Below are 9,153 nucleotides of genomic sequence, written 5' to 3'. Positions count from 1 at the left end.
TTTTCCATTTCTTAAACCTATCTGCGGAGAACTGATAATTTGATGCGCTAGACTGATGAAAGAAATAAGTCATCAAATACGAAATCAGAGTTAGGAGTGACAAAAAACGGTCGAATTTGTTTAATGTATCATCGAGATATCGCGTGAGAATTCGAGATTTTGGCCTATTCACATGACTTTTTGCAGACGAAGCTTGTGATGTTGACGTGAACACCTCAGCAGATGTGGTGGAGGGATGATGTGATCTGAGTGGCGTTATCAACACACGTGGTTGTTGCCATAATATCCTGTAGACGTTAGGTGATTACAACTTTGTGGAATAGACTCGACTGACACGATTTTTTCTGCAAGACACATGCTATTCTCAAATCTTGACATTCTATTCCACAAATATTAGTAATAGTATTAGAAGTGCAACCGTTCTTGAGTGAACAGTTCAAGAATTGATTTGACTTTATTCAGATTCGATTTATTTTATATTCTTTAAAATTGCTAATTTAATTATGGAACTAGTCGAAAATAATAGATCACAAGACCAAATTTATTGTAGGCCCTACCAGGTAAATAAATCTCCAAGCACTAAAACTTCTTTGGCTCAGTGAGTAGGAAGGCCCTACAGGGCAATAATCTTAACATAATCACCAGCTCTTCTGACATACTGTGTACAGAAATTAAAGGTATTAGGGGAAAAAACAAAAACATTGTTCATTAGCACAGTCGTAGCTCGTGCTTTAAGTGAAATATTCTTGAGCAGAAAGCTGCAAGATGTAAAGCAACAGTCAACACACAGAAGTGTGCGGTCAAGGTAAATTATGGCTATTTAAATTTATGGCTTGACAAGTTGGGTAAGACTTGACTGAAGTAGAGTTACTGGGGTACAACTTAATCAGGGTACTTGTTCTCTGTTTTATTTCCCAGAATAAATCCAAGTTACCATGGCTACCCAGGGGCTAGAGAGAATACAGGATTCCCTTGGATATCTAGTCCTTACTGAAGAAGGGGCAGTGATTGCCGTAAGTTTTTTGCTGTATGCTTTGGAGGTAGCGTGCAATAAAATTGTTAAAATGTCATGATTACGGATACTAATCAGCGTAGTTCAGCTTTGGGGCTGCATTTTAAAGAGGCTTTACCTGAGGTTTGGGGCAATAAATACACATTCGGTAATCAAATCAGATTTTTTTTTATTTATCAAGAAAAGCTTTAATTATGGCCTCTCGGTAAATATCAGACTCGTAATTGTATTATTTATATTGTTTCATTTATTCTAAAGTTTGAAAAAAGTTGTCAGGTTTTATAAATTTTAGTAACTTTATTACTGATGTAGAACAGTAAAACATGCACATACAAGGCTGATAGTTTGTGATAGGTACTTATTTGATCTACCCTAAAATAAGAATGGCAGCATGTCTGCCCCATAAGCAAGAGATCAACAGTTTAGTTCCATGTCTGGTCAGCCCTCCAAAAACTCAAGTAGAAGTTACGTTACTACAGCAGGTCTCGTTTTGAATCGCAGCAACATTGACCAAATGGCTGCATAATCTGCCAACACAAATACTGGTAAGATTAAATAAAACCAACACATTTTTGCACAGGTAAAAGTTTATTACAGTGACAAGAAAATACAGTGACAAACATTGATCCTTCAGGGTTTTGCCTATGGTGGTTAGCAGTGGGTGGGCAGGCGAGCATACCCAGAGCTAGCATTGAGAGCCCAGTGTATGACATCAAGTATTGATGTGCCCGGCACTCCAAAATCAAGATATATACATGTAGCTTTATTTGTGGACCGGCCCGGATAGCACAGTTGGTAGAGCATCCGCTTCGGGACCGGTAGATCCAGGATCAATGCATTGATCAAGTCACACCTAAGACTTGCTGGGCGTTCAGCATGAAGGGGATAGTGCAACGACTGGTTGACCCGTATCAGTATAATGGCTCGGGCGGGGCGGCTTACTTGCCTTTGGTAAGTCGTCTCAGTGAAGCAGCACTAAATAAAATCGCGGTGGAAATCCATCCCGCAACAAGGAGGCACATTACACGTACATGCACCTTAAAGATTCCTTCGTCGTCGACTGAAAAATTGTTGAGTACGACGTTAAACCCCAAGCACTCACTCACTCACTTTATATGTAGAGGTGTCATTATACATAACCTTTCTGAAATTAATGAAGCCTCTGCTTTAAACTAGACAGTTTTGGCACCTCCCTGTATGTAGCTCAGCAGAACAATAAAGATTGTACAGTGGCAGTATACTGGGACTAAATTTGGTATACTGTTTGGTTTCTTTGGCATGACATTCCAGTGATACAGCACTGTAAATATGACAGCATTGGAAATGACCTATTAAATGGAGACACTGTGAAATGAAGAATTTTTAAATCAACTTTAAGCCCCCATCCATCAATAATCATTGAGCTTTCTCATCAATTTGGTATAAGCAAAATAGCTTGAAGCTTAAAATAAAACAGAGCAGTTTCCTCCACCCATAAATCTGGCAGTCTACTTCGGTAGCGTAATGGAGCATCCACCTCGAAGTCCAAAGACCTGGGATCACACTTCTTCAAAACAAGGTACCTGTTTTTGCCTTACTTGAAGCTCAGAACAGAGAGGTTAGAGAAAGGAGACAGGACTGGTTGGCCCAGTGTCAGTGCAATTTGACAGGGTGGGCTTCATGCCTAGTGCCTTCAGCATGATACTTCAGTGGCAGAATCACTTAAGTGGCATGGATGGGCTTCCATTTGCAGAGGGGATTAGCATGCCAGCACGGTTCAATGACTCAGGAGCCTCCCACAAATGCAGTGGCTGTGAGTTCAAGTCTTAACTCATGCAGCAACCTGCGGATAGTTGTGGGTTTCCCCCGGGCTCTGTGCTGTCATTAAAGTGAAATATTCTTCAGAAAGTTCTAACACCAATCAAATAATTAAATTTAGAGACATGGACTCGCCTTGCCACAAGATGACACAGTATATGTATGTTCTCACACCTAATTATTTCTCATCGAACATATGACTAAGGAATTGTTAAGTACGACATTCAAACCCAAGAATGTATACATAAATGTGACCACCATCAAATACGGTATTAAATAACATGAGTTAAAGTTTCACCCATGGCTGAATTGTACATTTAGCCTCGTAAGTGAAAAATTGTAAAACACAGCTTTAAACATTCAAGTAAAATGGTCTGTCAGCAACCTGCAGATGGTCATGGACTTCCCCCGGACTCTGCCTGGTTTCCACCCACCATAATGCTGGCCGCCGTTGAATGAGTGAAATATTCTTGAGTATGGCGTAAAACACCAATCAAATAAATAAGTAAATAAATCAAATGAAATGAACAAAGAAATAACAAAGTTACTCTCCAGTTATACAAGGAAAGGTTCTGTCACCAATCTGCAGATGATTGTTGATTTCCCTCAGTCTTTGCCAGGTTTTCTTCCCATCATAATGCTGACTGCCTTCGTATCGTTAAGTAACATTCCTGAGTAAGGTTTAAAACGTCAAAGAAATAAATGAACATATTAATGAATGAATAAATAATGAAGTAAATAATGAAGTAAATAATGAAGTAAATACAAAAATAAAAATTTGGTATTGCTCTGTTATTTTAGTCTGGCGGTGATTTAGAGAACGATGAGAGACGAGCCAATTATTTCATGAGTCTCGCTCAGACAACTTCCAAAGTAAAGTTGTCTGACAGGCGAGACACCTTCAAGCGAGTGTCAGGTAAGATGAGTGTAGTGTACATGTATATCTGGTTTTCCTGTCCCTACACATCTCATTAAATTTGTTACACAAATGTATTAAGAACCTCATTTTTTGTTAGGCGCACTTTGGCCATACATGGAAAGACCTTCCAGCAACCTGTGGATGGTTGTGGGTTTCCCCCCGGGTCCTGCCCAGTTTCCTCCCACCATAATGCTGGCAGCTGTTGTATAAGTGAAAAATTCTTGAGTACAGCATAAAAAGCACTAATCAAATAAATAAATAAATAAATATTGTTAAGTGAATTCATCCATTACTGTGTGTCGTCCTTCTTGATGGGTAAAAAGTCATTATTCCATCATCTGTCACTGAAACAACTTGACTGTAGATTTCAGTATGTTTCTAAAATTGAGGGTACTTATTAATTTCATCATGAGAAATTGAAAATGTTTGGAAGGACATTATGTGTGTGATAACTGTGTCTAACCGCAAGATGTGTTTTATGTTTCAGTGGTGTGAGAGGACATCATGTGTGTGATAACGGTGTCTAACCACAAGATCTGTTTTTTTTGTTTCAGTGTAATGGGAGGACATCATGTGTGTGATAACGGTGTCTAACCACAAGACGTGTGTTTTATGTTTCAGTGGAGTGAGAGGACCATCATGTGTGTGATAACTGTGTCTAACCGCAAGATGTGTTTTATGTTTCAGTGGTGTGAGAGGACATCATGTGTGTGATAACGGTGTCTAACCACAAGATCTGTTTTTTTGTTTCAGTGTAATGGGAGGATATCATGTGTGTGATAACGGTGTCTAACCACAAGACGTGTGTTTTATGTTTCAGTGGTGTGAGAGGACATCATGTGTGTGATAACAGTGTCTAACCACAAGGCATGTGTTTTATGTTTTAGTGGTGTGAGAGGACATCATGTGTGTGATAACAGTGTCTAACCACAAGGCATGTGTTTTATGTTTCAGTGGTGTGAGAGGACATTATGTGTGTGATAACGGTGTCTAGCCACAAGGCATGTGTTTTATGTTTCAGTGGTGTGAGAGGACATTATGTGTGTGATAAAGGTGTCGAACCACAGGATGTGTGTTTTATGTTTTAGTGGTGTGGGAGGACATCATGTGTGTGATAACAGTGTCTAACCACAAGATCTGTTTTTTTGTTTCAGTGTAATGGGAGGATATCATGTGTGTGATAACGGTGTCTAACCACAAGACGTGTGTTTTATGTTTCAGTGGTGTGAGAGGACATCATGTGTGTGATAACAGTGTCTAACCACAAGACGTGTGTTTTATGTTTCAGTGGTGTGAGAGGACATCATGTGTGTGATAACAGTGTCTAACCACAAGACGTGTGTTTTACGTTTCAGTGGTGTGAGAGGACATCATGTGTGTGATAACAGTGTCTAACCACTAGGCATGTGTTTTATGTTTCAGTGGTCTGGAAGAACATCATGTGTGTGATAACAGTGTCTAACCACAAGACGTGTGTTTTATGTTTCAGTGGTGTGAGAGGACATCATGTGTGTGATAACAGTGTCTAACCACAAGGCATGTGTTTTATGTTTTAGTGGTGTGAGAGGACATCATGTGTGTGATAACAGTGTCTAACCACAAGGCATGTGTTTTATGTTTCAGTGGTGTGAGAGGACATTATGTGTGTGATAACGGTGTCTAGCCACAAGGCATGTGTTTTATGTTTCAGTGGTGTGAGAGGACATTATGTGTGTGATAAAGGTGTCGAACCACAGGATGTGTGTTTTATGTTTCAGTGGTGTGAGAGGACATTATGTGTGTGATAAAGGTGTCGAACCACAGGATGTGTGTTTTATGTTTCAGTGGTGTGAGAGGACATCATGTGTGTGATAACAGTGTCTAACCACAAGACGTGTGTTTTATGTTTCAGTGGTGTGAGAGGACATTATGTGTGTGATAAAGGTGTCTAGCCACAAGACGTGTGTTTTATGTTTCAGTGGTGTGAGAGGACATCATGTGTGTGATAACAGTGTCTAACCACAAGACGTGTGTTTTATGTTTCAGTGGTGTGAGAGGACATCATGTGTGTGATAACAGTGTCTAACCACAAGACGTGTGTTTTACGTTTCAGTGGTGTGAGAGGACATCATGTGTGTGATAACAGTGTCTAACCACTAGGCATGTGTTTTATGTTCAGTGGTGTGAGAGGACATCATGTGTGTGATAACAGTGTCTAACCACAAGACGTGTGTTTTGTGTTTCAGTGGTGTGAGAGGACATCATGTGTGTGATAACGGTGTCTAGCCACAAGGCATGTGTTTTATGTTTCAGTGGTGTGAGAGGACATCATGTGTGTAATAACAGTGTCTAACCACAAGACGTGTGTTTTGTGTTTCAGTGGTGTGAGAGGACATTATGTGTGTGATAAAGGTGTCGAACCACAGGATGTGTGTTTTATGTTTTATTGGTGTGGGAGGACATCATGTGTGTGATAACAGTGTCTAACCACAAGACGTGTGTTTTATGTTTCAGTGGTGTGAGAGGACATCATGTGTGTGATAACAGTGTCTAACCACTAGGCATGTGTTTTATGTTCAGTGGTGTGAGAGGACATCATGTGTGTGATAACGGTGTCTAGCCACAAGGCATGTGTTTTATGTTTCAGTGGTGTGAGAGGACATTATATGTGTGATAAAGGTGTCGAACCACAGGATGTGTGTTTTATGTTTTATTGGTGTGGGAGGACATCATGTGTGTGATAACGGTGTCTAGCCACAAGGCATGTGTTTTATGTTTTATTGGTGTGAGAGGACATCATGTGTGTGATAACGGTGTCTAGCCACAAGGCATGTGTTTTATGTTTTAGTGGTGTGAGAGGACATCATGTGTGTGATAACAGTGTCTAACCACAAGGCATGTGTTTTATGTTTCAGTGGTGTGAGAGGACATCATGTGTGTGATAATGGTGTCGAACCACAGGATGTGTGTTTTATGTTTTAGTGGTGTGGGAGGACATTATGTGTGTGATAACGGTGTCTAGCCACAAGGCATGTGTTTTATGTTTCAGTGGTGTGAGAGGACATCATGTGTGTGATAATGGTGTCGAACCACAGGATGTGTGTTTTATGTTTTAGTGGTGTGGGAGGACATTATGTGTGTGATAACGGTGTCTAGCCACAAGGCATGTGTTTTATGTTTCAGTGGTGTGAGAGGACATTATGTGTGTGATAAAGGTGTCGAACCACAGGATGTGTGTTTTATGTTTTAGTGGTGTGGGAGGACATCATGTGTGTGATAAAGGTGTCGAACCACAAGACGTGTGTTTTATGTTTCAGTGGTGTGAGAGGACATCATGTGTGTGATAACAGTGTCTAACCACAAGACGTGTGTTTTATGTTTCAGTGGTGTGAGAGGACATTATGTGTGTGATAAAGGTGTCGAACCACAGGATGTGCGTTTTATGTTTTATTGGTGTGGGAGGACATCATGTGTGTGATAACGGTGTCTAACCACAAGACGTGTGTTTTATGTTTCAGTGGTGTGAGAGGACATCATGTGTGTGATAATGGTGTCTAACCACAAGACGTGTGTTTTATGTTTTAGTGGTGTGAGAGGACATTATGTGTGTGATAAAGGTGTCGAACCATAGGATGTGTGTTTTATGTTTTAGTGGTGTGAGAGGACATTATGTGTGTGATAAAGGTGTCGAACCACAGGATGTGCGTTTTATGTTTTATTGGTGTGGGAGGACATCATGTGTGTGATAACGGTGTCTAACCACAAGACGTGTGTTTTATGTTTCAGTGGTGTGAGAGGACATCATGTGTGTAATAACAGTGTCTAACCACAAGACGTGTGTTTTGTGTTTCAGTGGTGTGAGAGGACATTATGTGTGTGATAAAGGTGTCGAACCACAGGATGTGTGTTTTATGTGTTAGTGGTGTGGAAGGACATTATGTTAGTGTTAACGGTGTCTAACCACTAGGCATGTGTTTTATGTTTCAGTGGTATGGGAGGACATCATGTATGTGATAACAGTGTCTAACCACAAAGTGTACGTGTGTAAAAGGCCTTATGCACCACAGGACCCAATTCTCGCCTAATGGACCATTTATACCTTCACCTTAAAGACTGAGACAGTTGATGGCATAGAAGATCTGCCTCAAGAAAAATACCATTCATATCCTGACTAAAAAGTTGCAGCACTTGATGACCTGGAAGATGTGTCATAAGACCCTTATATCACTCATTATCATCACATAGACTACAATATTGGAATAGACTTTGCTAAATTTGAGGATGTGCCACAATCCCATGGTCTGGCTAACATTACCCTGTCGCCAATGTACACCACAAACTCCCATTGTTTGAAATATTACAAAAATATAAATTAGGTATATAATTAGATAAATTCATGCAGGGGCCGTGATGGTTAGGGTGCCCGAGTGGCACAGTTGTCAAGGGACCTCTTACCAACACGGTTGCTGTGAGTTCAAATCTAGCGGTGTATTTCTGAGAGTAAAGTGCTGCTTAAGCGTCATTGTGGTGTGCTGTAATATCCACCGTTCTTTCTACGCTGCTGGTATATAAGGTAAAGTTTGAATCCAATCCTACAGAGTGTTTATTCCTTGTCAACTGTGTCATAAGGAGATTTGTGACAAGGGAAGTAACTCTCGTCGATATGCGGACGAAAGGGAGATAACCCAGGCTTAGTTCTCAAAACAAAGCGATGGTCTTCAGATGAGGAACCATTATATAATAACATGTCTGTGTGTGAAAATATGTGATGTAATTAATAACAAAAAGGTATTTATGAAATATTGAAATGCACTCTGAAGTTTTAAAAGTGCAGATTTTTTTTCCAAGTGGAAGAGGATGATGTACATGATGACTGGGTTTTTGGCATAATACAAACGGACAAGTTTTAATCTTTAGGTTTCTTCTGAAGGAAATTTTCATTTTGAGTGACGGATTCTGTATTCTGAACATAGAACTCCCTAAAATTGTCGTCCTTTTTTAGCATATATTAAGTTGCATCTGTATACAGCCCATTCAAATACAACAGTTAATAATTAATTAAGTATACTAATTTGTGTCATCATCACGACACCTACATCGTCATTTCTTTGTAATAATAAATAAGTTAAGATAGATCTGTGTATTATTGTTGCTCATTGTAGTGATTGAATGACTGGTCCAGTGATTGATTGTATCATCATCACTGACCTTCTCCTCAGAACTAGTCTAGAAACTCTTTAAGGTGTTATGGTTGAAGTGACATTACTTAGTATATGCATTGATGGCAAACTCACTGCAAAGTCTACGTCAACTGGCAGGAGGTTTGACCACTGGAAATTTGCCCATACATGCACAAAGAAAAAAAAAACAGAAGAGTCATTTTTTGTTTTGGTCATTGGAGTTGTCTAAGTTCATTTGCGAGAAGGAGAATTTTTGATATACCTCT

General features: G+C 39.8%; 1 protein-coding gene across 1 annotated transcript; it reads left to right on the top strand.

The window, feature by feature from the left end:
• Positions 1–166: 166 nt before the first annotated feature.
• LOC135479437 (ragulator complex protein LAMTOR4-like) lies at positions 167–8,842 on the top strand. Its single transcript, XM_064759264.1, has 4 exons — positions 167–300; positions 919–1,013; positions 3,611–3,725; positions 7,695–8,842. Exons 2-4 carry the CDS (start codon positions 936–938, stop codon positions 7,790–7,792), a joined length of 291 nt encoding a protein of 96 aa, XP_064615334.1. The 5' UTR covers positions 167–300; positions 919–935; the 3' UTR covers positions 7,793–8,842.
• Positions 8,843–9,153: the final 311 nt, after the last annotated feature.

Source organism: Liolophura sinensis, chromosome 12 (genome assembly GCF_032854445.1).
Source record: "Liolophura sinensis isolate JHLJ2023 chromosome 12, CUHK_Ljap_v2, whole genome shotgun sequence".
NCBI lineage: Eukaryota > Metazoa > Mollusca > Polyplacophora > Chitonida > Chitonidae > Liolophura > Liolophura sinensis.
The sequence above is the reverse complement of the archived record's forward strand: the minus strand, read 5'-3'. Positions and strand labels throughout refer to the sequence as shown.

Excerpts from the sequence above, each read along its gene's own strand:
- LOC135479437 (XM_064759264.1), top strand. The coding sequence starts at position 936 with ATGGCTACCCAGGGGCTAGAGAGAATACAGGATTCCCTTGGATATCTA. Across the intron at positions 1,014-3,610 it reads AAGAAGGGGCAGTGATTGCC|TCTGGCGGTGATTTAGAGAA; the intron begins GTAAGTTTTTTG and ends CTGTTATTTTAG. Across the intron at positions 3,726-7,694 it reads CACCTTCAAGCGAGTGTCAG|TGGTATGGGAGGACATCATG; the intron begins GTAAGATGAGTG and ends TTTATGTTTCAG.